This window comes from Myotis myotis, unplaced genomic scaffold (assembly GCF_014108235.1).
Source record: "Myotis myotis isolate mMyoMyo1 unplaced genomic scaffold, mMyoMyo1.p scaffold_m19_p_27, whole genome shotgun sequence".
In the NCBI taxonomy this organism is placed as follows: Eukaryota; Metazoa; Chordata; class Mammalia; order Chiroptera; family Vespertilionidae; genus Myotis; species Myotis myotis.
Window position 1 is genome coordinate 1,306,732 of NW_023416332.1, and position 27,473 is coordinate 1,334,204.

Below are 27,473 nucleotides of genomic sequence, written 5' to 3' on the forward strand. Positions count from 1 at the left end.
CTCCACCCAAGGCCCTCGCTGGCCCCAGCTCCCGCTGCACCCGAAACAGCCGGACTACAAGTCCCACAATGCCGCGCGCGGGGTGCCACTTCCTCTTCCGGCCGCGCAGCGCGCCGGCTTCTGCCGACGTGTTTTTCCGGTGGCGGAGTGGCAGGTTACCCAGAGCCCGGCAAAATGGTGAGAGGGGTGAGCAGGGTGATGGGAGTTAGGAACAGGGCTGTGAGGAGCCCTCGGCCCGCCCCACACCCCTTTCTCTCGCGGAGGCCTCGGAGGCCCGGGATCCAGGCTCCCACAGCCTCCCGCTCGGGCCATGGACTCTTTTGATCTCGCCCGTTTTAAGGGGGCGGCGGGGGCGGGGGGCGTGAGGTGCATTTAAAGAAAAATCTCTGTTGTTGAAAGTATTACATATGTCCCCCCTTTTCCGCATTGACCCCCCGCCCCGAGGTGCAGTTTTATTATCTTGGCGCTTTTATCCCTCTCACTTGTGACCAAGCCGTTCTCTCCCCGGCCGAGCGCGTCTCATGCGACAAGGTCGGGGGCGGACGTCGCCTTCCCGGGGAGCTTGGCGAACCCCCGGCCGGCGGCCCTTCCCGGGGGCGCCCGCCGGCTCCGTGCAGGCCCCTTGCCGCGCCCTCTTGGGCTCCGCTGCCCGCGGACACGCCTCCCCGCGACCCCCCTCCGCCGGGCCTCCCGCCCTGAAACGACGTCTATTCATCTTTGTATTCCCAGCGCCGAACACGGGGCCTGCCAACGAGGCCCCGTAAAAGGCAGCCATTGTCTTTGTCGTGTTGGGGGACGGGGGGGCGGGGGGGGGCGTAAATGTTTACGAGTTGAATTCCAGTGTCTCCTGGAACAGCGGGGTGGGTCTGCTCCCCTGGAGTCGTTCTGTTCAGGGATTTAGAAGCGCTGGCTGCGCGGGACGGTGGAGGTCAGGCCGCACAGACCTGTGTGTTCACAGCCCTCCCTGACGGGCGGGACCTCACCAGCGCCCCTGAAGGCGGGGAAGGGGACAAACACCTGCGGAGCCCCTACCCCAGGCCAGGCCGGAGCCGGGCGCTCGGACATCTGTCATCTTTCCTGAATCAGACCCACTGTGAGATGCGGTAACGCCCCGACAAGGCGCGTGCTGTTCAGTGGAGACAGGATTTTAACTGGTGTCTTCTGCCTACAGACCCTGAGACTCCAGGGTAACAGAGTGAGGATAACGCAGGAGGAGAGGCTGAGATCACCCTGAGATTCCATAATAACAGAGTGAGGATAACGCAGGAGGAGAGGCTGAGATCACCCTGAGATTCCATAATAACAGAGTGAGGATAATGCAGGAGAGGCTGAGATCACCCTGAGATTCCATAATAACAGAGTGAGGATAATGCAGGAGAGGCTGAGATCACCCTGAGATTCCATAATAACAGAGTGAGGATAATGCAGGAGGAGAGGCTGAGATCACCCTGAGATTCCATAATAACAGAGTGAGGTAACGCAGACGGAGAGGCTGAGATCACCCTGAGATTCCATAATAACAGTGAGGATAATGCAGGAGGAGAGGCTGAGATCACCCTGAGATTCCATAATAACAGAGTGAGGTAACGCAGACGGAGAGGCTGAGATCACCCTGAGATTCCATAATAACAGTGAGGATAATGCAGGAGGAGAGGCTGAGATTCCATAATAACAGTGAGGATAACGCAGAAGGAGAGGCTGAGATCACCCTGAGATTCCATAATAACAGAGTGAGGTAACGCAGACGGAGAGGCTGAGATCACCCTGAGATTCCATAATAACAGTGAGGATAATGCAGGAGGAGAGGCTGAGATCACCCTGAGATTCCATAATAACAGTGAGGATAATGCAGGAGGAGAGGCTGAGATCACCCTGAGATTCCATAACAACAGAGTGAGGATAACGCAGGAGAGGCTGAGATCACCCTGAGATTCCATAATAACAGAGTGAGGTAACGCAGACGGAGAGGCTGAGATCACCCTGAGATTCCATAATAACAGTGAGGATAATGCAGGAGGAGAGGCTGAGATCACCCTGAGATTCCATAACAACAGAGTGAGGATAACGCAGGAGAGGCTGAGATCACCCTGAGATTCCATAATAACAGAGTGAGGTAACGCAGACGGAGAGGCTGAGATCACCCTGAGATTCCATAATAACAGTGAGGATAATGCAGGAGAGGCTGAGATCACCCTGAGATTCCATAACAACAGAGTGAGGATAATGCAGAAGGAGAGGCTGAGATCACCCTGAGATTCCATAATAACAGAGTGAGGATAATGCAGGAGGAGAGGCTGAGATCACCCTGAGATTCCATAATAACAGAGTGAGGATAATGCAGGAGGAGAGGCTGAGATCACCCTGAGATTCCATAATAACAGAGTGAGGATAACGCAGGAGGAGAGGCTGAGATCACCCTGAGATTCCATAATAACAGTGAGGATAACGCAGGAGGAGAGGCTGAGATCACCCTGAGATTCCATAATAACAGTGAGGATAATGCAGGAGGAGAGGCTGAGATCACCCTGAGATTCCATAATAACAGTGAGGATAATGCAGGAGGAGAGGCTGAGGTCACCCTGAGATTCCATAATAACAGTGAGGATAATGCAGGAGGAGAGGCTGAGATTCCATAATAACAGAGTGAGGATAATGCAGGAGGAGAGGCTGAGATCACCCTGAGATTCCATAATAACAGTGAGGATAATGCAGGAGGAGAGGCTGAGATCACCCTGAGATTCCATAATAACAGAGTGAGGATAATGCAGGAGGAGAGGCTGAGATCACCCTGAGATTCCATAATAACAGAGTGAGGATAATGCAGGAGGAGAGGCTGAGGTCACCCTGAGATTCCATAATAACAGTGAGGATAATGCAGGAGGAGAGGCTGAGATCACCCTGAGATTCCATAATAACAGTGAGGATAATGCAGGAGGAGAGGCTGAGATCACCCTGAGATTCCATAATAACAGTGAGGATAATGCAGGAGGAGAGGCTGAGATCACCCTGAGATTCCATAATAACAGAGTGAGGATAACGCAGGAGGAGAGGCTGAGGTCACCCTGAGATTCCATAACAACAGAGTGAGGATAATGCAGAAGGAGAGTTTGGGATCTGGGTACCAGTCCAGTGTCCACAGACAGATGTGGGTCCATAAAACTTTTTTTTTAAGAGAGTAACATCAGTTTGCTGTCCCACTTATTTATACATTCATTGGTGATTCATCCCCCCGCCCCATTGGTGGGTTCTTTTCTGTGCCTTGACCCGAGATCGAACCCGCAGCCTTGGCATACCGGGACAAGACTCTAACCCATGGAGCAACCCGACCAAGGCCAGGCTTTTTCTTCCGTGTGGCTTATCTCAGGCGAGGAGTTCACACCTTTCATTGCATTTTTTTTCCATAGAGGTCCGTCGCCTCAGAAAACGTTAGGGGCCATTCACTGATCCACAGCTAATTAGCCGCCTTCGGCGTCCCAGCCTCCTCTCGGCCGCCCTTCTGATTCACAGGGGGTGACACCGGCCACCGCAGTTTCAGACGCAGTTGTCACCCCCAAGCGGCACCACTTGGTGCAGGATTCCCACCTTCCCCAGGCTGGCAGGCTGGCAGCAGTCACAGCGGCCTGGGGCTCCTTGACAGCCCGCTGGGCCCCCAGGCTGAAGCCGGGCATTCTTTCCTGGCTCTGATCTCCTCTGTGCCTCTAGGAGCTCGAGGCCATGAGCAGGTACACCAGCCCCGTGAACCCCGCCGTCTTCCCCCATCTGACCGTGGTGCTGCTGGCCATTGGCATGTTCTTCACCGCCTGGTTCTTCGTGTATCCTTTCCGCTGAGCTGTGGTGGGCCGGAGTTGGTGATGTGGGAGGCGGAGGCAGGAGCCATGCTGGTGCACGCGCCCTGCCAGTGTTTCCTGGTGTGGGGAGGGGAGGTTGAGAGAAGGCCGTGGCTGTTCCAAGGTGAGGGTGTGGCCGTATTTTTCAAGTTCCGGTGAGTTCAGTTTGCTCCTCAGATGCCTAGGACAGTGAGCAGAGGGTCCGGCTGGACTAGAGGAATTGCAGGAGTAGATGAAGGGGTGCCCTCTGGTGCCAGGGGGTCGGAGGACTAGTCCAGCTCCACCGTTTATTTGGGAAAGTACCTAACCCCCTGGGCCTCATTTTCCTCCCGGGTAGCAGAGGGGTTGCATGGAGCACCAGCCCAGGTCTCTCTTGGCCTCTGCCTGGCGGCGCGAAGCCGGACAAACCTCCCAGAAACCCGAAGCCCATGCCTTGCTCCCCGAGTTCCAGCGGCCACGCCTGAGCTTCTCCTTAACCGTCTCGCCAGCTATGAGGTCACGTCCACCAAGTACACGCGGGACATCTACAAGGAGCTGCTCATCTCCTTGGTGGCCTCGCTCTTCATGGGCTTTGGGTTCCTCTTCCTGCTGCTCTGGGTTGGCATCTACGTATGAGCTCCCACGGGTAAGAGCTGCGACAGGGTGGGACACTGGAGAAACCCCCCACGCCCACATCAGGGGCGGTCCTCGGGCCTGCACGACCCCTGGGTTCATGGAGACGGGCTCAGCAGAATGGATAGGGACACCAGACACGTGTGCCCCTTTCCCTGCTCCTGATGGGGATTTGAGCCCAGTGTGACCTGCTTTGTGATTCTGTATACTGCCCAGGGCCGCGATCTGGCTTTGGGGTGTACTATACGGGGCTGTGGGCGCAGGCTGCCCAGGGCTGTGCATTCCATTCTCACACTCACACACCAGTACCTTGGAGAGACTGCTGGGGAGTGGCCCCGAAGCGAGTCGGGGTCTGGGACTTAAAACTTGCTGCCATGAGTCCTGTTTCGATTAGGAATGTTTCGGCCACTGAAATAAACCCTGATTAAGTGAGGAGAGAAAGTCAAACAACTGTGCTGCGGATAATCCACCAAACAGGTCACGAGAATTGGCTCTGGTGGCTCAGCCTCAAGGGCGTGTGCCCTCAGCCCTTGCCCCCGGAGCACGGGGCTCGGTCAGAGTGGAAATGAGGATCTGTGGTCTCACGGTGACACCTCTCTCCTCTTTCAGGTTCCAGCCAGGCAGCTGCACTGAATCCCTGCTTTTGTACATTAATTTTTTACTGTTGCTGGAGGTGTCCCGCCTGCTGCTCACAATAAAGGCAGATGTGTGCCATCTCGTCTGGTGCTCCTTCTGCGGGTGGAGTGGGTGCTGGTGCCCAGACCTGCCAGACTTCCCCCGTCCAGCCCCTCCCTCTTCTCTCTGCCTGTCCGATGGTTCCTGCTCCTGGGTTCCTGCTCCCCCTCTGAGGGCCAAGGGGTGTGGGAAGGCTGTCCTTGTGATCAAAGGCTTTCCTGGGGACAGGAAGGGGCAGGCCCACCCTCCCGTGGTTTCTAGAGCACAGTTCTCCAGGGACCCGCACCAGTCAAGTCTGCCCTGGGCCCAGCCCCTGCCCCAGGTGTAGCTACTCTTCTCTGGGCTGGGAGCCCTGGAAGGCTCAGCGTGTCCCCTAAAACGGCTCTTCCCTGGGGTGCCTACCTTTGGCCCAGGCTGGGCAGTTCCCTGGAGTGTGGCCCTGTGTCCAAGCCTCGCTTGACGCTAAGAAGGACAGTGGGCTGTAAAGCATCCATGTGGCTGCGGGACCCCAGAGTCCATCCAGGAGTCCCAGCCCCAGAGGCGACCCCACCTCCCACCAGAACAATCTCAGAGAGACGGGGAGGCAAGCTCAGATACAAACCGCATTTATTCGTTTATTTATACACGTGCATTTACTTCAGAAGGAAAGAACCGTTCAGGGGACAGGAAGCACACAGGCCCAGGGCTGCCTCCCTCTGCCCACTCGAGTCAGAGCTGGTCCATGATAAATATGAGTCGAAGCTCAGGGGCAGGAACGGGGGGTTACGGGGAGGAGGCGCTCTATGCACACGCAGGCTTTTACGGGAGATAAATGAGGGCCGGGGTCTTGTGCATGGAGAAGCCCTATGTACAGCTCGAAGTTTGGAGATTAGCCCAGTGGCTACAGGAATAAGGGCCACAGGGGAGTGAAAGGGAGAGATGGCTGCTGGGCCCCAGGGAGGGCACAGAGCCACGACACCCACTCACCAGCACCAGCCCAGCAGCTGCCAGCAGGCGGCCCGCTCCCTTCCCGAGGCCCTTTCACTTGACTGGGCTTAAGGCAACTTTGGTCCAAGATTGACCCCCCCTCTAGCAGCTCGGAGCCCCTGCTTGGCCCCAACCCTTGCACTGGGGATCCGCTACCCCAGACATGGAAACAGCCAGCTGCAACCGGACTGGGGCTGTGCTGTCCAGATGGGCTCCAGGGGGCAGTGGAGGGTCACTTTCCAGTTAAGGACTGAGGGGCCGCAGTCCAAGAGCACAGCCCCACAGAGGAAGCCCAGAATCATGACAAGGAGCGAGGCGGAGCAGTTTAAAGGCATTTAGGGAGATTCCCCCACGGGAGGCGAGAGAAGAGCAGTCCCAGGAGGCTGGCTCGCAGGGTGTGCGCCATGTCATTCCTGTGTCAGAATGAGCGGTGGGGCCACGGGAGGGGCCACGTGGCCCGGCATCCCCGCTAGCCCCCACCCCCGGTGTCTCCCCATCCTGAGGGCAAGTGCTTTGAGATCACAGCAGAAGGGGGCCCCCCACAGCGCCCCGCCCCCCCCCCCCCCCCCCACAAAGGCCTCCCATTCCAAGCTGAGAATGAGAGGTAAGTGGCAAGGCCTGGTTCCCAAAACGGTGGCAGACCATCACAGCAAGGCCGTACGGGCAGCCCCGTCCCCATGTTGGAACCATGTCAGGGCTAAATGAGTCCCACACTTCCACGAGCTCAACATTGCAGGCGCCCACGAAGATGAACTCGCACTTGAGAGAAGACGTCTGCCCTCACCTAAGCCCCCGCCCTTAATCTGGGGAGACGAGGCCCCCAGCAGACTAAGAAGGGGGGAGCGGCCAGTCTTGGGGTGGTCAGGAATGGGACGGGTGTCTCACTGGGACAGGTCCGAGCCGGGGTCCTGTCTTTGCAAGTGTCACCCCAGCGTCTGGCCCCTCTGGGCTCCCATCACCATCCCCCCCACCCCCGTCCTGGTTGAAGTGCAGTTTAGTATTAATAACAGCGAAAGCTACCTGCATCCACCCATCCGCCAAGGCAGCTGCTGCCTTGCAAGGGTTCCTGCTCCTCCGCCCAGAGAACGATGGGCCCCTGACACCGCTGTGAGCCTGGCCCACACCACCGGAAGCTCACAGGAACTCCCTTCCGGGCACCCAGGGTCAAGCCTCCGAGGCTTACCTGGCCCCCTGGCCCCTGGTCCGGCCAGGCACTGTGTGTACCTAGCACACGGTCAGGCTCTCCCACCCGGGGCTGCTGCAGTGCCCCTGGGCGCGCTCAGAGCCAAGCTCGGAGAAGTGACCTCCGGGCCACACTTCAGGCTTCCAAGTGCAAGTCCAGCGTAACAGTCAAACCCCAGAAGTCCACCTCCTGGCCACCCCTTGGGGAGCAGCTTCGAGGGTGAGGGCTGTCTGCCAAGTCTCAAGGCTCCACCCGAGCCCCCGCCCAGCTCAGAGGCAGGCGGGTCCTCGAGGGCCAAAGGGAGCTCCCGGTCTCCAATGGGGCGGCAGAGCGCGTGGCCTCCGGGCCCTGGAGCCAGCCGTCCCACCGCCATCGGGACAGAGGGCCCCGGGGTGGGAGCCAGGAGTGACCAGCGAGAGCAGCAGCTCCAGTGTGAGACTTCCAGTGTCCCAGGCGGAGGCCAGGCCCAGCTCGGCCGGGCAGTGCCCGCGGATGGAGAGCTGGCGGCACAGGCTCCAGTGTAACAACTGCATCCAGTGTGGAGGGGCGCCCGGGGCCCCGGGCCCTGCGTGCGGCTGCCTCGGGAGGGCAGCTCAGTCACACAGGCGGTAGAAGCGGAAGTAGTAGTCCGTGGCCAGCGGGACCGGGGCCTCCGCGCTGCAGTTGGCCTGGCCCTGGGTGGAAGGGCGGAGGGACCGGATGAGGAGGTGGGAGTTGCAAGGGGGGAGCCCGCACCCCCCTCACCGTTGACATGGCCTTACACCATCCCAAGTCCTGCCCTGAGCTCTGCACCTGCACCCCCACCCCAGCCCCATCTCTCCCCCAAGCCCCACACAGACACAGGGGCCTGTGCTCACCAGCAGCGCCACCTGGAAGTGGTAGGTGAATTCACGGAAGGACAGGATGGTCACTGGCCACTGGTGGGAAGTGCCCTGGGGAGAGGGGAGAGGGGTCAGGACAGGCCCGGCCGCCATCCTCACCAGCACTCCGCTCTGTGGCCAACGCAGAGAGCCCCTGGGCTCTACGGCAAGTTCAGGAAGGAAACGCATCTCTGAGGCGATGGGAGGGAGCAGGGTCTGCTCTGGGCGCAATGGCCGCCACTCACTGAGCCAAGTGCCCACAAGTCTGCAGCTGCCTCTCCCCCTTCCCCCCCGCCACCTTCCCTCCTGCCCACGATGCTCTGGGCACATGGAAGTAGCTCATTTACCCGCCTCCCTACAGCCCAAGGAGGCGGCGCTGCTGACAGGTGAGGAAAGTTATTTGCCTAAAACCACACGTGACACGCGGCAGAGCTGGACCCCAAACCCAGCCGTGTCACACGCGCTCCCTGGCAGGACAGCGTGGACCAGCGCGGGCAGCGGGCCCAGCTCCCACCGAGGCTCTGGCTTTGCCCGGCGGTACCTGTGCCCAGGCCTGAGCCAGGCGGCCCCTGAGCGCCTTGCCGGGCTCTCCCCCAGCTTCTCGTGCTGCCCGCTCCGTGGGGCCGCGGGGCCGGGCCTCCTGGGCTCCCCCCCACCCCCCGACTCAGGTTTCTCTGCACGTCTGTCTCCCACGGGGCCCCACTCGGCCTGCGATGGGGTCCCAGTGCGTCTGTGAAGGCTGAGGAGAAACCCCCATAACTTGTGCTGAGTCACAGCTTCGTCACGGCCAGTGAGGCACAGGGTCCCGGCCACTTACTTCCAGAGCAGGAGGGAGCCCAAGGGAGCTGGGCCCCGGCCCCAGCCTGACCTTGAGGTCCAGGCTCCCAACCCGCTGACCCCCCGCCCCTCACAGCCCTGCCAGTTCCAGCTCAACCAACACGCCACGCGTGCCCCCCCCCCCCCCCCCCCCCCCCGCCTCCAGACCTCTGCCCCTGCTGCTCCCCTCTCCTGGGACACTGTCCCAGATTGTCCTTCAGGTCTCACTTAAATCAACAGGACTTTTTTAAATGGCTATCCTCACCTGAGGCCAGATGGGTTAGCTCTCCCTGCCATGGGCTCCCAGGGCTCCCTCCCTGTCCCTGTCCCCACCACTGCACCCAAGTTAGTCCTTGTGGGACCATTTTCTTCCCAGGGCTCTGCCAGGCAGGAACGGGACAGAGCAAGGGACAGAGAGGCTCCCCCGTGCGTGGTGCACACGCGCCCTCCCCGGCACAGACGCCCAGCCCCCAAGTGTCCCTATGGAAATGCCTGCACTCTGACCCCGGCTGCCTCTCCTCACCCATTTGGGGGCCCCGTTGTGCTCCAGGGACCCCCAGCGGCCCCCTACCTGGGTGTCCTGGTGGATGTGGAAGCTCTGTGGAAAGCCCCCCTCCTCGCACGGCTCCTCCGACCTCAGGCTGCACAGCACCACGGACACGGGGAACGAAGAGCTGGAGGAGGCCCAGGTAGCAGGGAAATGGGTTCTGAGTGCCTCCGCCCAGCCTCCTCCCCGCCAGCCCTCCACTCCACCTCCCTGCCCCGCTGGCCCAGCCACCGAATCCTCACAGCCTGAAAACGATGCTAACAGTCAAGGTCCCAGACGGCTCCCCACCCCTCCCACCCACCATCCTGCTTGGTCCTCAAGGCCCCTGCGGGCAGCAGCCCATTCTACAGATGAGGAACCGAGGCCCAGGGACCGTTAGGGGCCAGGGACCCCGGTCTCCCCTCCCCACGCGCACTCACTTCATCTGCAGGGTGAGGCTGAGGTGCAGGGGGGTGCTGCCGCTGACAGGGATGTGGTAGGTGAAGTTCCCAGGCCTGAAAGGGCAAAGCTGGCTCCTCAGCCCCAGGCCACACCCACAGCCTCACCCCCTGGGCTCCTCAGCCCCCAGTCTCCATGGAGCCCGTCAGGGGCCTCGTCAGGGGCCTCGCCAGGGTCTGCGCCGCCTGGTGGGGGAGTTCCTCCCCAGTGGGACAAGGTCTGGCCACGTGGGCCTCCTGGGCTCGGAGCACCTGAGGGAACCGTCCCTGGGTGGGGGGAGGAGCCAGCCCACCTGCAGGCACCCCCTGGAGCACAGTACTGGGCGGTGATGGGCATCGAGTTCTCCAGCAGCTGGATGGAGGTGAGGGCGGGCGCCGAGTCTGCAAGGAGAGGCAGAGGTGAGCATCTACCCCTTGGGGTTTCTCAGTCACTTTGAACTTCAGTCTCAGCAAGCCGCAGCTTCTCAACTTTTCTTTCTTTAAGCCACAACACCCGTCAAATGCAAGTCGATGGGGAGGCCCAGTACCCAGAGCAGAGCCAGCTGGTTGAAGCCAGGAAGGCTCCTGGCCTCCCCCTTCAGCCTCCAAGGCAGCCCGGGGGCACCGGGGAGGAACCCATTTGAAAACCTCTGCAAGAGAGGGTTCCCAGCTTTGTCCGACTAAGGATTGGAGGTTCGGGAAAACAGAAGAGCCAGGCCCTGGAGCCAGGCAGGTTGAGATCAGTTCCAGCTCTGCCGCTGACGGGTTATACGGCTCCTGGCGAGCCACTTCCCTTGTCTGCGCCTGTTTCCTCATCTGAATAATGGGGACAGTCCCTTTCTTGCAGGAGTGCTGTGAAGATTACATGGGCGATCCGCGCAGGCTCCCGGCCCGATCCCTGGCTACCTGTAATGCTCAGCACAGGCCTGCTGACGGAGCTGTGCACCCAGACACGCAGGTGCCTGGGCTGAAACGGGCCCTGGCCAGGGAGCCCTGCTGGGCTGGGCTGGGCTGAGAGGTGCAGGGGGACAGGGCAAGTACCTGCTTGGCCCCAGGTCTGAGTGGGCGGGGGGACCCCTCGACGGGCCCGGCCATGGATTCGGAGGCTGGGGCTGTTCTTGGTTTTGCCCTGCCCCCCCGGGAAGGGGACTGAAGGACTGGCCACAGGCTCCAAGCTCTTTGAATGCTTGGAGTGGCCGATGCCATTGGCTGCCAGGCCCCAGGACTTGGCTCTGATGTTGGTGCCGGGCAGCAGGGCCATCTGGCTGGGGTCTGTGGACAGAACCGGGGCGGGCTGAGAAGAGGGGACTGCTGCCTCCTGCCCAGCTGTCTCTACAGCCCCCCTGGACTCTGGGTGAACCCATCGGTCTCTTGGCCCCCCTAGGCGGCCCGCCAATCCTTTCCAGAGCCTCCTTCTGGGCTCCAGGAGACCCCCCCCCCCCCCCCCCAATGGGCCTGTGGGGTCTTCCTCTGGACTCAGTTAAATAAAAACAAACCCAACCCCAGCCCTGGCCCCAATAGCCATACCTGAGTGGTTAGCGGAGGGGCTGGGACTGGGGCTGCGACCATGGCTGGGGGCAAAGCTGGGGCCAAGACTAGGGTGAGTGGCAGGGCCTGGCGTGGGCGAGGAGCAGCAGACGAGGGGGCAGGGGTGGCTGGAGCACAGGTCTAAGGTGCGGACGGCCGGTCCTGGGGCTGAGTGGGTCAGGCCGGGGGTAACTGAGGAAGCCAGAGGCTGTATGAGCCGGAGGGGGCAGCAGAGCCCCCTCACTGCCCCCCCTCCCCCCTCCCACCCGTCCAGACCCGCCCCAGGCACGCACCCAGCAGCAAAGAGGGCCGTGTGCCTGGCAGCCCAGTGGTCACAGGCGACTGTCGGAGCTGAGTGGTCCCAAAGCTCTGGCTGGACCTGCTGGGGGAAGGGAGGCCGAGCTCAGAGGGACTGGAGCCTGGCGGGGAGCTGGAAGTCCCCAAGAAGCAGGAAGGGCAGGAGGAGGTGGACGGGGAAGTGGAGAGGAAGATGGCAGCCGGAGCCAGAGGCAGGAGGGAGGGGGCTTGACCCAGACACGTACCATGGGCACATGGCCTCACTCCCCCCCGGATGCTGGGGCCGGAGCAGGGCCAGAAGACAGGAAGTGGACACGGCAAAGGAGCTAAGGACAGCAGAGAGGAAAGAAGGGGCCAGGCGCAGGGGGAGAGAGAGAAGACACAGTCAGAGACGGCCCAGAGGCTGAAGGTGACAGTGGGCAGACAGAGCCCAAGGCCCCACCCTGGCCCTCCTTCCCTCCACCCCCAGTCCGGCCTGGACCCCGCCAATGCCCTGGACTCTCAGAGGCCCAGCGACCTGGAGGAGCAGTGGGTAGGAGGCCTGAGAGAAACACCGGTTTCCGCAGGGACTGGAAGACAGCCGCCCCCCTCCAGGGAGGCCCTCCCTCCCCCCCCTGCTCCCCCGCACCAGCCTGCTGCAGGCTGAGAGCCTAAGCTGGAACCCCTTAGAAGGGATAGCCTCCGTGGTGGCTCCCCTGACCCCGGGCTGCCCACCACAGCCCCGCCCGAGCTGGCGGCTCAGCAGACACCAGGCCTCCAGGGACATACCCATCGGTCTCTACCAGGTCCTCCTCGGTGCGCAGGCTCAGCACATACAGCGTGGACATGGACACCACGCTGGGGACCACGGGGAAGGGCCATGGTTAGAGCTGAGCCACAGTCTGGGGCCCTCTCTCTGGGCAGGGCCTGGGCTCCCAGGGGATGCCTGTAATGGGTCTCCCAGCCCCAGGGGGACGGGACAGAATGAGGCAGCCCACCCCCTCCCCCAGGACCTCAGGGACTCTCCCAGGCCCTGCCTTCCTCTTCCCCAGGCCTGGGCCCGTGGGCAGCCCAGCTCCCCCAGCCAGCCACCTCGCCCGGAGCCTGCGGCACAAGTCACCTGAAGGCCATGACCACCACCAGGGCGATGATGGTCCCCTGCAGGAAGCGCTGGCTGACGCAGGCCTGCTCCGGGACCACAGACGGCGGCTGAGGAAAAGGGAAGAAGCAGAAGAGGCCCAGACTTAGGGAGCCCATGGCCTTACCCACTGGGGTGCTACTGGAGGTAGGGGTGCCAGGAGGGCTCATTCCCATGGGGGCAGAGGCAGAGGAAGGGAAAGCAGGGCTGGGCGGGCCAGCGGGTCCCTGAGCCTGGAGAGCGGCCGGCAGGAAAGGAAGCCGTGGGGAGGGAAGGCCCCGGTCAACCTGCCCACCTTACCTTGCTGGCCACCTTGGGGGGCCTCTTCTTGTGGGGGACGCTGCCTGCCCGGCTGAACTGGCTCCCTGTGTGGCTGCAGCAAGAGGGCCAGGGTCAGAGGTGGCCCTGGGGCGCGGGTCTGCCCTCCCCCGCCCCGCGCCCCCACCTGAAGGCGCCGGCGCTGCCCGTGGACTTGAAGCTGTCCAGGCGCCGCAGCTGGGCCAGCTTGTGGCTCCAGCGCTCCAGCTCGTCGATGCGCGTCTCCAGGTTGTCGGTCAGCTTGCACAGCTCCTTCACGGCCCCCACGTTCTCCATGAAGATGCGCTCCTGGCGCAGGCAACAGGCCAGTGTGGGGGGCGCCCCTGCTGCCTCGGACAGCCTCTGCCCGGCGCCCCCTGCCCTCCCCACCCTGGCACCAGGCCGGCTCCTCACACTGCACCACTTCACCGCGCAGCCGAGGCCAGAACACGCCGCCTGCGCCTTGCAGCCCAGCCCTCGCCAGGGAAGTTACAACAAACCGCAATAAGCCGCGTGTGGGGGCCTCGCAATAGCCGCGAGGACGCCCAAGTGCTGCTCTGGCCGCCCTGCCGGGAGGAGGGAGCCCTCCGCGAGGCTCCTCTGGCCCAGCCTCCCGCCCCAGGCTCCCCCTCCGCCCTCCGCCCTCCGCCCTCCACCCTCCGCGGGATGAGAGAGGGCTGGGCTGCTCCCTCTGCACCGGTGCCCAGCCTCCTTGGAGGGGTGACCCGCCCCTCTGCCCGGGCGCCCCAGGCTCCCCATGGCTGCCGACCTTGTTCACCACCAGAAAGTTCTCGATGGTCTTCCCGTTGGCAAAGACCACGGCGCCCGCGTCCTTCACGGCCTCCGGCAGCACCTCCTTCACCTCCTGGGCGATGACCCCTGGGGAGGGATGAGCCAGGTGTGTGTGGAGCCGAGGGGTGGGGGTGGGGGGGGAACCTAGTGGAAGGGGGCTGGGGCGGCGGGCGCAGTTCCGGGCGCTAGAGATCTGGGCTCCCAGGAGCCTCGAAGAAGGGGCGCCACGGCCCGTGTTCGCAGAGTGGCAGTTCCAGGGCCAAGGTGAGGGGCTCCCCTGGCTGGGGGAGGGGCGGGTCCCTGGGAGTCAGAATCCCAGGGGAGGGGGCAGGGACCCCGGGGGGGGGGTGAAGGCAGGGTTCATCCAGGGCAGAGGGGCGAGGATCCCCGGGCACGATTCCCCGACTTCCAGTGTCCAGGCCGGAGGCCCCCGGGCTGAGGGGGAGTTCCAGGGGTCCAGGGGAGGGTTCCCGGAGGGGTTCCCCAGTGGAGGTTTCTAGAAGACCCGCGCAGCATTACCAGGGGACAGGGCAGGGTTCCCGGGTCCCCCGACTCCAGCCTCAGGGCCTTACCCGTCTCTGGCGCCGAGGCCTCGATGCCCGCGGTGGCGGCGAACTCGGGCTTGTATCTGTAGTGCACCAGGCGCATGCGCGAGATCCTCTTCAGCTGCTCCGTGGTGTCCACCTGCGGGAGCCAGGCCTGAGCCGGAACCCCTCCCTCCTGGCCGTCGGGAGCGCCCCGAGACCAAGAGGCTGCAGGGTGGAGGGGAGACCCTGCTTCCGGGATCCCTGGGTCCTGAGATCCAGGCTCAGCCTCCCCCCCCCCACTCCCCCTCCTCCCCCCCCCCATCCCCGCCCGCTCCCCTCGCCCCTGGGAGCTCAGCTGTCCCCACCCCCAGCCGCAGCCCCACCTCCTGCACGTGCTCCTTGGCCCGAAGGTCCGACGGGTGCATGAGTGAGCCCATGACCTTGACGTTGCCGTGCACAACCAATGCCTCATCGGGACGGTCCGTGTTGATGCCCACGCGGCCGTGGTGGAAGACCGTGTCGGGCACCTGTGCCCGCTGCCACAGCACGTCACTGTCGCTCTCAAACTGGCCTGGGTTGGAGGCCTAGGCGTGTTGGGGTTGGATTGATCAGTGCCGGGGGGTGGAGACCTGCAGGCCCCTGGGTAAGGGGGCACCCGCCCCTCCAGCTCCAGCCAGGGCTCCTCACCCCACTATGCCTAAGCTGTCCCTCCCGCTGCGGCAGTTTTCAGTTTCTGTGGGACTTGGGGAAGCCCCCAGGCCTGTCCACTTCCTCCCTTTAGGAGCCGCCAGGCCCGGAGAGGGTGGAGCCTTGCCCGAGGCCACACCGCCAGGGCCCAGCCGGACTCTGACTCCCCACTGACCCGGGATTCCTCCCGGGTGCTTTTCTCCCAGCTCTGTGGGGGACGGGGACCCTCAAGCCCCTGGGGGAGGTGCCCTCACCCGCACGATGATGCGCTCCGAGATCTGGGCGGCCAGCGTGTAGTTCTGATTCTGTGCGTGGGCCTGGAGGGCCACCACCAGCATGAAGTACCTGCGCACACCGCGGTCTCAGCGGCCCCACCGCGGTCTCGGCGGCCCCACGGCCCTGCCCCCCTCCCACCTCCCCAGGTCAGATGCACAGTGCACAGCACTACCCGCTCAGTCGTCCCCCCCACAGCTCCCGGCACCCCAGGAAGTGCATGAACATCCCATCCTAGAGGAGGAACCTGAGTCTCCACTAGGGGGCAGCGTTTCCCCAGGACCCACAGCGAGGCGGCGCAGAGGGTTCCCAGCCCAGGAGCCAGGCTTCCGCGCTCCCATCCCTGAGCCAGTTAAGGGCCGAGTTTCAGGTTCCTCGTCTGGACGATGGGTGGGTGTGTGGGGCTCTGTGCCTGGCATGCCACACGGGGCGGCACCTTCCTGGCCGCCTCCAGCAATGGGGGGGCGGGGGGCTCCGGGGCGGGGGTCCGGCCGCTCACCTCTGGTCAGGGTTGGGCTTGCCCTTCTTGCGCATGTTGTTGGCCGTGGTCTCGCTGAAGTGCAAGCGCCCCACAGTCACCTTTGTGACCTGCTCAGGGGGCAGGCTGACCCTGCGGAGAAGGGCAGGACACTCAGGGGGCAGGCAGCGGGCAGGGAGAGCCAGGCCACAAGGCGGCACCCAGGTGTGGGGGGTGGACGTCGTGGGTGCCCGCCTAGCCCCCCTCAGCTCCCAAGCCAGCTGCGGGGCTAGCCCTCCCAGAGGCCACCCCCAAGGTCACACACTCACGTGACAGGGTTGAAGGGCCGCTTGCTTCGGTCCGACTGCGACTGCTCGATGTTGATGGACTGGTTCAGGGCCTCTAGCTGGGGAGGAGCAGGGCCAGTGACCCCTCAGGGCCGGGGTCCCCCCACCCCCACCCCGTCCTGGCCCCCTTCACCTCTCAGCCCGGCCCGGCCCAGCTGGAGCTCAGGGGGAAACAGAGGCACCGCCTCCCCTCAGCCTGGCTTCCCCAGAAACTCAGGGCCCTCTCCTACACAGCCGCACCCCCAGACCCCCACCCACACCCCTGCCCACCTCTGTGCATGCTGGGGCAGACACACTCCACGGCACACGGCACCTCACAGCCCCCAGTCCGCGCCCACACGCCCCCAGCCTGAGCACACCCCAAACCGGCCTCCACAAACACCCACTCACACCCAGCCTGTCACGCCAGCCCCTCCCATGTTCCCTCGACCGCCCCATGACACTGAAGGAGGCACACCCTGCCCCCCCGCTTGCACTCCCAGGGAGCTCATGGGCTCAAATTCACTAGGGTTGTGCTGGGGAGGGGGCCTAGGGCGTGGCCTCCAGGTCAAGGCGGGCCTCAGGGCAAGTCTCCTAGGACAGGGCAGCAGAGTGGACGGTGAGGCCAGGGAGCAGGCAGCCAGGAGAGGAGGTGGATGGGCGCTGGGAGGGTGGCCCACGGAAAGGAGGCCACTGGGGCTGTGAATGGGCACAGCGGTCCGGGCACAGCCAATGGCAGGGCCAGACCCGAAGGCCTTTGTGGGCTGAGCTCAGAAGTCCTGGCAAAGGGGGGGTAGGGGGTGGGGGGCTGTGGAGGAAGGGGGAGGGTCATGCCCGCCTGGGCCTCCGGTGGAGCCCGAGTTGGGAGCCAGAGTGAAGCTGCTGTGGGGGTGGCCTGGTCCAGGGAGAGGGGGCAGCAGAGTCTGGTGCATGACGAGGTGTGAGCAAGTGGGCCCCGGCTTTATGGCCTGAGCCCCCGTCCTGAGAAGGGAGCCCCGGAGGAAGGGGGGGTTCATTTCAGGCGCGGTCAGGAGAGGGGTCTTGGCTGGGGACACAGACCTGGGGCAGGGTGGAGAAGGACATGGGAGCCCCACGGTTCAGGCTCAGGGGCATCACCGGGGCAGGACGGAAGCGGGGGTGGGGGTGGACATGGCGTGAGGGCTCCTCCCTGGCTTCCGGCCCACTGTGCCCGCTGGCCGGGCCCCACACCTGCCTTCACGCCGTGCAGCTTCAGGTAGAAGCAGTCGAGGGGCTTGAGGCCCTCGGGCGTCTTCACGAACTTGGGCTCGCCCAGCATGCCGATGTACACCGTCACCTGGAAGTGGTTCTTCTTCTGGCACACGAACGCGTCGTCGCCCACCGAGAAGTTGAAGCCCTTGTCGGCGTCCACGCGGTAGGTGAGCATGGGCCTGGGCGGGCAGGGCAGGCGCTCAGCGGGGCCCCGGCCGGGCCTGGAGCGTCCGTCCCCCCCATACCGGCGGGCCGATTTCCTACCCCGAACCCCAGATCACGGGGCTGCCCCCGCTTCTCAGAAATGGAAACTGAGTCCCGGGAGGATTTGGGCTCAGGCCTGCCACCCCCTCGCTCACTCTTCTTTCCTCTACGCGCCTGGGACCAACCACGCTGGGAGGAGGGAAACACGGCCAGAGCGCTGAGCCCACCAGATGGGAGGGAACTTCTGGGGGGGCTTGGGGGCCCCTCACCACACTTGATTCCTCCCCGTAACACTTCCGAAGCCCCCGCCCTCGTGGGAGATGGGGTTAGAGGGGATGGTCTGCAGAGCCTCACTGGGCTGACAGCTGGTAGCCATGGAAACGGTGGAACCAGGCGCCAGGAGCTGGCCCAGCCCCTGCCCACAGGCTCCCTCCAGCCCCCAAACATCATTCTGACTCCTGTATGCTGGGGGGGGGGGGGGGGGGGGCGGCACTCTGGGCAGCTGGACCCAGCCTCAGTTTACTCATCTGTTGCTGAGAAAGTGTTCTAAGTCTGTACCCTTTGGGGGACCTCCAGGTGGCAGGAAAGAGAGCGATTACAGCGTGGCCAGGCACAAGCAGTGCCCCCCAGGCCTGGTGCCTGCCTGGAGGAAGCTGGGCAGGGAGAATGGCTCCAAGCGGCGGGAAAAGGACTCCGGGCCTGTAATGTCAACGGGAAGGCCCAGGGCTCCCCGCTTCTCCCTCCTGGGGCCCCGCCCACCTGACTGCGCCAGAGAAACACCCAGGAAGTGCCCGGGCCACACTGGAGCCCCGGCTGCCAGCTTCCTGGCCTTGGGGGCCTGGGGTGGCAGGGCTGGCCCAGAATTAGGAGTGGGGGTCCATACCAGGCCATAGGGGCTGGATCCCCAAACACCTCCCCTCAACCCTGGCAGGGTCTCAAGGGCCCCTTCAGCCACCAGAGCAATGGACAGCCCCTAGGCTTCTGGGTAGGAGTCCCACAGAGCCCGGGTGCCCGACTCCAGGAGGCTGGTCTCAGCTGTGACCGGGCCCCCGCCCAGCCACCCTGCCCAGGCCTGGCCATGTCCAAGCGAGTTGCGGGGGCCACACTTTCAGCCCTCGCCGGACCCCGCGGGAGCGAGGGGCGAGTCCCAGTGCTCCTGGCCAGGCCGGGGAGCTGAGCCGGGTGGGTGCTGCGGAAGGGCGAAGAATCCAGGCAGCCTCTGACCAGTCCCCCGCTCCTCCCGGGAGGGTCTGCGGGAAGGGCCTCCTAACACTCAGCTTCCTGCTACCTTCCTGGAATGCAGCAGGAGGAGGGGAGGGGCAGGGGAGGAGGCGCCCCGACTCGCCCCTCCCTGGCAGGCACCACCTTCTTCAGGAACCCTGAGCACTGTCCCAGCTCTGCCCTGGCCCGTCTGCTCTCCTGTAAGTGGGCCCCCTGGTCCCCAGTGTGCTCCAGGCCCTGCTCTGGAACCCCGGCGCCAGGCGGGCGGGCCCCCGATGGCCATGTGGCCAGGAGGGTGGGGGGCGCGCAGCTCACTCACAGCTCCTTGTAGTTGGCGTCGTACAGGGTTGCCCACTTGTTCTGCTGATGTGGTTGCCACTTGATGGACTGGTAGTTGGGGTCCAGGTAGGAGCCACTGAGGCTGTCATTGTCCTGCAGGAGACCTGGAGGGGGGAATGCTATGTGGGCCCTGCGCCCCGCTCCCCAACCTGAAGGGCCGCCCCTGGCAGGGCCCCGCAGGCCAGCCTCGTACCTGGCGAGGGGGCACCTGGCGGGTGCCAAGGTGGTGTCTGGACCCGGGCGATGCTGAGAGGCAAGGAGCCAGGGCCTGGGGAGAGGGGGCCCTGGGGAGGCCAGGGCGGGGAGGGGGCTCGCGGGGGGTGCGCAGGCAGGGCTGTCACGGTCCCAGGCTCCTGTTTGATCATTCCGTTCAGCATCTGGGCATTGAGGGTGTTGGGGGGCGATTCCGAGTGCTTCCTCTTCTTGGAGGGGTGTGTGGGGAGCCTGAAGGGACAGAGGTGTGCGCCATGGGGGGCTGGCTCCCCCTGAGCCCCTCCCCCCAGGCAGTGCCCAGCCTCTCTCTCCACCGTTTCTGCCGGATATGCCCAGCCCGGAGGACAGCTCCTGCAGGAAGCCCCCCGGCTTGGCCTCCGCAGGGCTCCCCATCACTCTGTGCTGCATTCCCTGGTTCCGCATCCGCCCTACCCCCGAACTGTGGAAGCCAGGCAGCAGGAGCCACACCGGACTTGCCTGTGTGTCCCTATCGCACCGCAAGGGGCCTGGCACACGGAGGGCTCAGAACCGGGGAGTGAGGAGGCTGTCCTCCCCTGCGCTGTCACCCACGTCACCCCGTGTTACCCCCAGGGGAGCCTCTGCAGAGCACCCCACGGGCCACAGAGGCAGGAAGGAGCGTTTCCTGGAGCGGGGCTGAAATGTGGGGGGCTGCACAGCACCCCTTCTCCTGTTTGACCAAAAGGTTTGGCAGCGGAATCTTCCCTTGAACTAAATCTCTCAGGAGATACCAACAGGTAGCCCGGCCAGTGTGGCTCAGTGGTTGAGCATCGACCTATGAACCAGGAGGTCAGGGTTCGATTCCCGGTCAGGGCACATGCCTGGGTTGCAGGCTTGGTCCCCAGTAGGGGGTGTGCAGGAGGCAGCCGGTCAATGAGTCTCTCTGATCATTGATGTTTCTGTCTCTTTCTCCCTCTCCCTATTTGAAATATATATATATATATATATATATATTTAAATCTCAACGTGTAAAACATAAAATGGCAATTCTGCAGGTTGGAGGCAGAGCAGGGAGCTCGGGTCCATGCCTGGCACCTCCTCAGAGCCGAGGGCTCCATGCGGCTGGGAAGTCACCGGTGCTGGGAACAGCACAGCCCAGGTGCAAATCTCCACTCTGTCCTTCCCAGTTCCGTGACCTAGAGCCCAGGTTCCCAGGCGGACCACGGGGGTGGCCACGCCTGCCCAGCAAGGCAGTCGTGAGCACTTGGCCGTGTCTGGAATACCTGCTACCTTGCTGGGCACATGCGGACACACATACCCTGACCCCGTGTCCTGGGGTCTGAGCCTCCTGCCCTTCCTGGGTTTGCCCCATGCCCACCTCCACCTCTGTCCTGCCTGCTGCTCCCTGACCCCCCACCTCATCTTCCCACCCGGGGAGGGGGAGCCCCGTCTTACTCAGCTCCATGTTGCTGCAGCAGCTGGTGCAGCATCTGGGACTGCTGCGTGTGGTGCAGGTCGGCGGGCACCAGCCCCTGCCCCATGGCAGCGTAGGGGGGCATTGGGGGCTCCGCCTTCATGTACAGGTCCCGCTGGAGGACGGGGTAGTGAGGTGGGGGTGGCGGGGGCGGTGGGGGGCCTGGCAGGTGGGCTGGGGGTGGGGGCAGGTGCTCCAGGCGGGAGGGCCCTCCCACGTGGCACAGGGTCTCGGGGGTGATGGTGCGCAGGAGATGAGGGTCTGCGGAGAGAAGGGGGCAGGCATCAGACACCTGCCGGGGCACCAGCTCTCCCTGGCCTGGGTCTCCCCATTCCCGCCCCTGCCGGGCCAAGCCTGGGGCTGCCCTCCCACCAAGCCCATGTGGGAGGAGGCCTGGGCAGCTCAAGGCTGGCCACTAGAGGCCTGGGCAGGGAGGCAGGCCCCGGCCCAGGGGGTGTGCGGCCTTTCACCCCACTTTAGCCAGCTCCTTCCACTGGGCCCGGCTGGGAACCGGCTCCCTGGGGAAGACCCCACATCCCCAGCTCCTCCCCGGGCCCCCAAAAGGAGTCTCCCGAGACCCCCAGGGCAGGCCTGTGGCAGCATCCTCCCGGCAGCCCCCCACCAGGAGGCCAGCTGCCTCTGTCCCCGGGAGGCATTCCAGAGATGTTTGGTAAGATAAACAGAACTCTTGACCCCTCTCTGGGCGTGGGGAGACTGCTGCCCGTGATCCTTCTGCCTTTGGCCACCTGGGGGCCACGGCACCCCGCGCACCCCCAGGGCGAGGTGGGCCTGGAGCTGGGGAGGCCTTCCCAAGCCGTCCACTTACCGCCGAAGGGCGCATCCATGATGGCGCCGGCGGGCAGGCGGTGGCATCGCCGGAGGGACACTCGCTCGGGGCAGGGCTGGCTCCCCACCCGCCCGCGGGGAAACAATGGGCAGCGCCCGCCCGAGTATTTGACCAGCGATAATGTGGCCTGTGGGGCAGCGCTGGCCCCCTCCCTCCGCGCTCCCTCCCTCCCGATAAGGCCGCCCCAACCACTTGCCCCAGCCCCGGGGGGAGGGCGGTGCCCGCTGGACTCACCATTCACCTGCTGGGGGGAGTAGGCCTCCGAGCCCGAGTCCGGGGGGGAGTCAGGCAGCGTGCTGTGGGAGAGGGAGGGGTGTCGGGGCGCAGCTCCTCGGGGGCCGGGCCCAGGGACCCCGAGGCGGAGGCAGCCAGGTCTCCTCACTCCCATCCGCGGGGAATTTCTCTGCACCAGTCACCTCGGGGTGCCTGGCAGTTATTGGGGGCGGGGGAGTCTTGGGCTCTTGCCCAGCATTGCCTCAGACCTACTGGGCACTTGGGGGCCCGTCACCAAAGTCCCTCATGATGGCATCGGCATTCAGGGCTCTGTCCCCAGGCGAGGGCCCAAGCCTGCCCCCCCTGCCTTTGCCCATTGAAGCCCCCACTTCCTGGAAACGCAGGGCCCTCAGGGGGCTGGGAGGGCCTGGGGGGCTGTCCCACCAGGGGCAGGTGTGGACGGGCAGGGAGCCAGCTCGGCGGGGCCTGGCTGTATTCTTTTCTTGCAGGTTTGGTGTTATCAGCGGTTCGAGCAAAAGAACAAACTCGACCCCGAGAGGTCAGCACGTCCTGCATGAGGCCTGCGCTGCCACCGGGGGGCCGCTCTCTGGCCATCCCTGGTCCCCAGTCGGGAGAGACTGCCACCGCTGTGCCCAGCCACATGGACACGGCCTGGGCGGACCCCAGAGTGCCCACGCTCCAGGACAAGCCACCTGCCCACCCCCCCAGCCACGTGAGGAGGCCGGAAAGTGCTAAGTGGCGGGGGCTGACCCTCCCTGTGGCCCTCACTGCTGACCGGGCCTCTCCAGCCCCACGGCCGGCCTCCCCGCATCCCCTGACGGCGGCCTTGGGTGTCTCCAGTGGGTCAGGGCCTTTCGCACCCTCTGAGCCCTGCCCCTGAGGCCCCACAGCGCCTCGTGCTCCTTCCTCCCGCTCCTCCAGGAGCTCTCAGCCCGCCACACGGTGGTTCAGGGATGGAGGACGCCCTCCCCGCCGAGACCGCGGTTCCACAGCCGGGCGGGCCCTGCCTGTCTTGTTTACCTTCTAGAACAGGGCCTGGCAGGGGCGGGGCAGTGAAGGGCCCAGGCACAGAGGCCGGTGTGGCTCTGGACAAGGCCTTTCTCTCCCATTAGAACCCGCGTGATGCCGTAGCCAGTTTGGCTCAGTGGATAGAGCAGTGGTTCTCAACCTCCCTAATGCCGCGACCCTTTAATACAGTTCCTCATGTTGTGGTGACCCCCAACCACAACATTATTTTCGTTGCTACTTCATCACTGTCATGTTGCTACTGTTATGAATCATCATGTAAATATCTGATATGCAGGATGTACTTTCATTGTTACAAATTGAACATAATTAAAGCATCGTGATTAATCACAAAAACAATATGTAATTATATATGTGTTTTCCGATGGTCTTAGGCGACCCCTGGGAAAGGGTCCTTCGACCCCCGTGAAAGGGTCCTTCGACCCCCAAAGGGGTCGCGACTCACAGGTTGAGAACCGCTGGGATAGAGCATCGGCCTGCAGACTGAAGGGTCCCAGGTTCGATTCCGGTTAAGGGCACCTGCCCAGGTTGCAGGCTCGATCCCCAGTGGGGGGCGTGCAGGAAGCAGCCAATCAGTGACTCTCTCTCATCACTGATGTTTCTCTCTCTCTCCCTTCCTCTCTGAAATCAATAAAAATATATTAAAAAAGAACCTGCGTGAGGACCAGCGGAGCTTCCCTCCTGGGCAGTTCCCGGGCCGGTGGACGAGCTCACACAGCGGGCGCTGCTTACACATTAGCGCTCTCCCTGCCTCCCTTCCCTCGGGGCCGTGGCTGGGCCATGGCCGCCGGGCCTCAAGCCCTCGAGCAGCTCAGCCCTGACACCCAGCTCGCCCTGCTGCCCAACCCGTAAGCCGGGAGACGGCGGCGGTGCCTCCCGCATGGCTCCCCATTTCCACAGCGCCTGGAGGGGAGCATTGGGGCTCACTTTACAGGGAAGACCCTGGGGCTGACCCAGGGGTGGGGCTGGGCACAGAGCACTCAGTTATTCCCCCCAAGACAGGGCCCCTGTCTCCGGCTAGGGAACCCAGAACCTTCTCCCAGGCCCTCCGCAGAGCCCATACGCCCTGACTTCCCCACAAACGTGTCCGGAGCTGCCCTGGAGCCTGGCTGGCTGGGCTGGTGGCCACCTGGAGCCTCCGTCACAGCCAGACCCAGGCTGACCCCTAATCAGGCTGTCGCTAGGGACCCTCTGACATGGGCAGGAGGGTCTAGGACAGCCGTGGGCAAACTATGGCCCGCGGGCTGGATCCGGCCCGTTTGAAATGAATAAAATTATTGAAAAAAAAGACGGTACCCTTTTATGTAATGATGTTTGCTTTGAATTTATATTAGTTCACACAAACACTCCATCCATGCTTTTGTTCCGGCCCTCCGGTCCAGTTTAAGAACCCATTGTGGCCCTCGAGTCAAAAAGTTTGCCCACCCCTGGTCTAGGAGGCAGCTGGGGTGGAGCATGGGGTCCCACATCTGCACATCAGCCAGCTCCCTGCAGCCACAGCAAATGGCGGCTACATACATGGCTGAGTGGACGGGGCCGAGCAGTGAGGGGAGTTTGCGTGTCTGCGTACGTACACACGTGTAGGTGTGCACATGTGTGTAGGTGGTCCTGTGAATGTAAACACCAGTCTCCCCCACTCCTGTCCACTCTGCACACAGCTCTCAGAGATTCTTCCAGCACCTCCGTCAGCCCTCACCCCTCCTCTGCTCAGAGCCCTGCGTGCCGCCCATGGCTCAGCCTGGCCCTCGTCCTACCCACCTTACCTGCCCACTGGGCAGCCCGACCACCACGGCCAGGCCTTGGCCAGCTCCTCCCAGGCCCACGGTCACTGGCCCGACGCCCTGCCTGCCCCGGGGCCCTGCTTCTAACCCCCCACACGCTCGCTCCCTGCCCTCACTCACCCTGGGGCATAGGGAGCCTTGGGCTCTGCCTTGATGGGGGGCCCAGAGCCCCCCAGGAAGGGCTTGGGAGCGGCGCCCATGCCATTGTTGTTGTTGCAGTTGAGCGGGGCGCTGTAGCTCGGGGGAGGGAGGGGGCCATGGCGCCCTGGGGAGGGTCCACCCCCAGGTGGGCTCAGGTGGAGGACCCCGCTGGAGCCCGGGATGGCCGGCTGCCCGTGGGCGTAGGAGGCGGTACTGGCTGGAGCAGAGATGTCGGGGAAGCAGCTGCGGAGAAGGGGGGAAGCTCAGCGCCAGCCAGGACCCCGGAGCCCCACCCGCAAGGCAGACTGCGGGGTCAGCCTGTCCCAGGCAGGGCCTGTCACCTCCTAGGTAGAGGCGAGGCCGGAGGGCAGGGCGGGAGGCGGGCCGGGCACTCACAGGTCCGAGGCGTCCTCCTTGCTGATGTACTCCTCCAGGATGCTGGTGTCGATGTTGGAGGGCTCCAGGGCCCCGCTGAGGTCGTGGCCTGCGGGGAGGGGCAGACGTGAGCCGGGAGCGGTGGCCTCCGGGCCCAGCCCTCCAGCTCACCCCAGGCGGGGTCTCCTCCCCACCCATGTACACCCCTGTGGGGCGCGGCTAGTGTTTGGACAGGTTCAAGCCTCGGGCTGAGGAGAGGGCACAGTCCTCTCATGGCCACGTGCAAGTCCCAGCTGGAGGGCAGAGCCTTCCCAGCACATTTATAGCCAACAGCTACAGCTGTGAGCTTGAACCTGTGGTCCGAACACGCGGCCCCAGGTGCCTGAGTGATGTGGGCTTGGTAGAGTTCAGGTGCATGTAGTTGAGTAGGATGGACACCCACGAGAACGTTGTAAACATCTTGACCACGCCCTTACTTTGCCTCGTGGCATCTGCTATAAAATAAAGACACGGCTTGTGGGCGCTGGCCATCAGAGGGGCAGCGTCCCACCGAGACCCAGCTTTCATTCTCTTGCCTGTCTTTTCTAAGCCTTTCCTCGCCCACTCAGGGTCACTGAACCAGGCTGAGCTGGCATGAGTATGCCATGGCCGCGCCAGCTCCCCACACACCCCTGTGGGCAGAGTCCCTCATCGTCCCCCGCCTGACACCCCTCCCGGGAGGCATCGACCACCCCAGCCCACAGGGCCGCCTGGAGTCAACAAGGAGGGGAGGGGCCAGAGCGCAGATCCGGACGGACAGCGGCTTCCTGCCCTCCACCCCCTTCCGGCGTCCTCACAGGCGCAGCCCCTCCTCTCCTCTGTAAAAGGGGGCAGCCGTCCCCCTGGCCGTGGGGCTGAGGAACAAGAAGCCCAGTGGCCGCCTGCCGCCCTGGGGCCCTGTCCTGCCGTGTCCAGTAGCCGGGCCCACATGTGGGCACCCGGGAGGGACAGGAGGCCTAGTAGGTGGACCACCATCTGGGGGGCGTGCGCCATGGGCTGGGGGAGCCTCCTGCACCCCACGGCCCAGCAGGAGAGGGAGTGGGGACAGAAACGACGTGCCCAGCTTACTCCCACTGCACATGCCCGTCACCCCGTGACAGGCTGGGGTGCGTAGCCGGTTTCGCACAGCGAGAGGCCCAGAGAGGTGAGGGCCTGCCCTGGCTTCGTAGCGGCAACATGATGGCGGACGGAGCCTGCTCTCCACCCGCCCTCTCCAGGGCCTTCCCAGTTGGGCCGGGCCCTACCCTCCCGTAGGAGGGACGCACAGAAAAGGCGGCCCATGGTCTCCGGCGTCGGCGGGAGGAGAGGGCGGCGCTGGCCTTCCCCTCCCAGGGTCACCTTGCGGGGGGAGCAGAGGGAGGGGTGATAAGGGGGCTGACGTGGGAGATGCGTCAGCCCCGATAATGGAGGACGGCCCCACCCACGCTGCTGGCCTGCGCGGGCAGCCCACTGAGGCAGACGGCACCTCCCACAGGCCCCGGGAGCTGCGTCTGGGGTCTGCACCTCATGTTCCCCCTGGTGAGCCCGGGGAGCTCAGGCCCGGGAACAAAGCCGGGCTCACCTACTCCCCGCTGGGCGACACTGGGCAGGCCACGCACCCTCTCTGTGCCTCAGCCTCCTCCTGAGTAAAATGCGGACAGGAACAGCGAACACTTTCCAGGCTCGTTTTGAGGGTGAAACAAGTTGAGGGCTGCAGGGCGCCTGGCACAGAGCGGGTGCTCCGCAGACGGAGTGGCGGACCTCACTGCCTGTTCCCAGAGCCCGGGGGTCCCCGGGAGCCCCCCGCCCGGCTCCTCCCCGGCCCTGGCCGGCATTTCAGGAATGCTGAGCCCCGCTTAGGTGATTAATGAGGGCTAAGCCCTCCTGGGAGTCACGCGCTGCCTGGGACAGGCCCTCCTGCTGCCCCCACCCCTGGCTCACCCAGCCAGGAACCAGGGACACCCACCGAGCTCGGCCAATGGCCGTCCAGGGCCCCATGTGGCCCGGGCAAGGGGAGCGTCTCAAGCCGGAAATGACCAGTCTGCACGCCGAGGTTCCAGAACCCCTTCTCCACCCATCCTTCCCTACTAACCAAAGGCCCATTGACTGAGCGCCTACTGTGTGCCAGGCCGGTTTGGAGCCAAGCACATGAACAATCACAGGAGCTTATTACATACAAGCACCCGACGGCTGCTCATGGCCGCGCGACC

The 27,473-nt window shown here is 64.1% G+C and overlaps 2 protein-coding genes and 1 long non-coding RNA gene across 8 annotated transcripts in view; 2 read left to right on the forward strand and 1 right to left on the reverse strand.

Moving 5' to 3' along the window:
* Window positions 1-21: 21 nt before the first annotated feature.
* On the forward strand, window positions 22-5,153 carry TMEM258 (transmembrane protein 258). The gene is made up of 4 exons (XM_036295667.1): window positions 22-177; window positions 3,703-3,812; window positions 4,316-4,452; window positions 5,049-5,153. The coding sequence occupies exons 1-3, from the start codon at window positions 175-177 to the stop codon at window positions 4,440-4,442; spliced, it is 240 nt and encodes a 79-aa protein (XP_036151560.1). The 5' UTR covers window positions 22-174; the 3' UTR covers window positions 4,443-4,452; window positions 5,049-5,153.
* Window positions 184-3,398, forward strand: LOC118649005. 6 transcript variants are annotated; one of them, XR_004965538.1, is made up of 4 exons: window positions 184-1,583; window positions 1,680-1,735; window positions 1,789-2,573; window positions 2,673-3,398. It is a non-coding gene; the product is annotated as an uncharacterized LOC118649005 (long non-coding RNA). The 6 variants fall into 6 exon arrangements; XR_004965535.1 differs by having other exon boundaries at window positions 184-1,735; XR_004965536.1 differs by having other exon boundaries at window positions 1,680-2,573.
* Window positions 5,154-6,742: 1,589 nt separating the features above from the next.
* The window catches only part of MYRF (myelin regulatory factor), a 31,005-nt gene continuing 10,274 nt past the window's right edge, over window positions 6,743-27,473 (reverse strand). The window contains exons 2-27 of the mRNA XM_036295874.1: window positions 25,267-25,354; window positions 24,850-25,113; window positions 21,923-21,984; window positions 20,823-21,102; window positions 19,390-19,640; window positions 19,177-19,300; window positions 17,416-17,611; window positions 16,206-16,282; window positions 15,919-16,029; window positions 15,401-15,491; window positions 14,843-15,043; window positions 14,505-14,616; window positions 13,910-14,019; window positions 13,289-13,449; window positions 13,144-13,216; window positions 12,826-12,914; window positions 12,495-12,563; window positions 11,972-12,052; window positions 11,723-11,808; window positions 11,430-11,621; window positions 10,944-11,174; window positions 10,217-10,304; window positions 9,906-9,980; window positions 9,511-9,613; window positions 8,121-8,195; window positions 6,743-7,937 (exon numbers count right to left, since the gene is read on the reverse strand). Of these exons, the coding sequence (XP_036151767.1) occupies window positions 7,857-7,937; window positions 8,121-8,195; window positions 9,511-9,613; window positions 9,906-9,980; window positions 10,217-10,304; window positions 10,944-11,174; window positions 11,430-11,621; window positions 11,723-11,808; window positions 11,972-12,052; window positions 12,495-12,563; window positions 12,826-12,914; window positions 13,144-13,216; window positions 13,289-13,449; window positions 13,910-14,019; window positions 14,505-14,616; window positions 14,843-15,043; window positions 15,401-15,491; window positions 15,919-16,029; window positions 16,206-16,282; window positions 17,416-17,611; window positions 19,177-19,300; window positions 19,390-19,640; window positions 20,823-21,102; window positions 21,923-21,984; window positions 24,850-25,113; window positions 25,267-25,354 (3,371 nt within the window). The 3' untranslated portion in view covers window positions 6,743-7,856. The remainder of the gene's footprint in view (window positions 7,938-8,120; window positions 8,196-9,510; window positions 9,614-9,905; window positions 9,981-10,216; window positions 10,305-10,943; window positions 11,175-11,429; window positions 11,622-11,722; window positions 11,809-11,971; window positions 12,053-12,494; window positions 12,564-12,825; window positions 12,915-13,143; window positions 13,217-13,288; window positions 13,450-13,909; window positions 14,020-14,504; window positions 14,617-14,842; window positions 15,044-15,400; window positions 15,492-15,918; window positions 16,030-16,205; window positions 16,283-17,415; window positions 17,612-19,176; window positions 19,301-19,389; window positions 19,641-20,822; window positions 21,103-21,922; window positions 21,985-24,849; window positions 25,114-25,266; window positions 25,355-27,473) is intronic.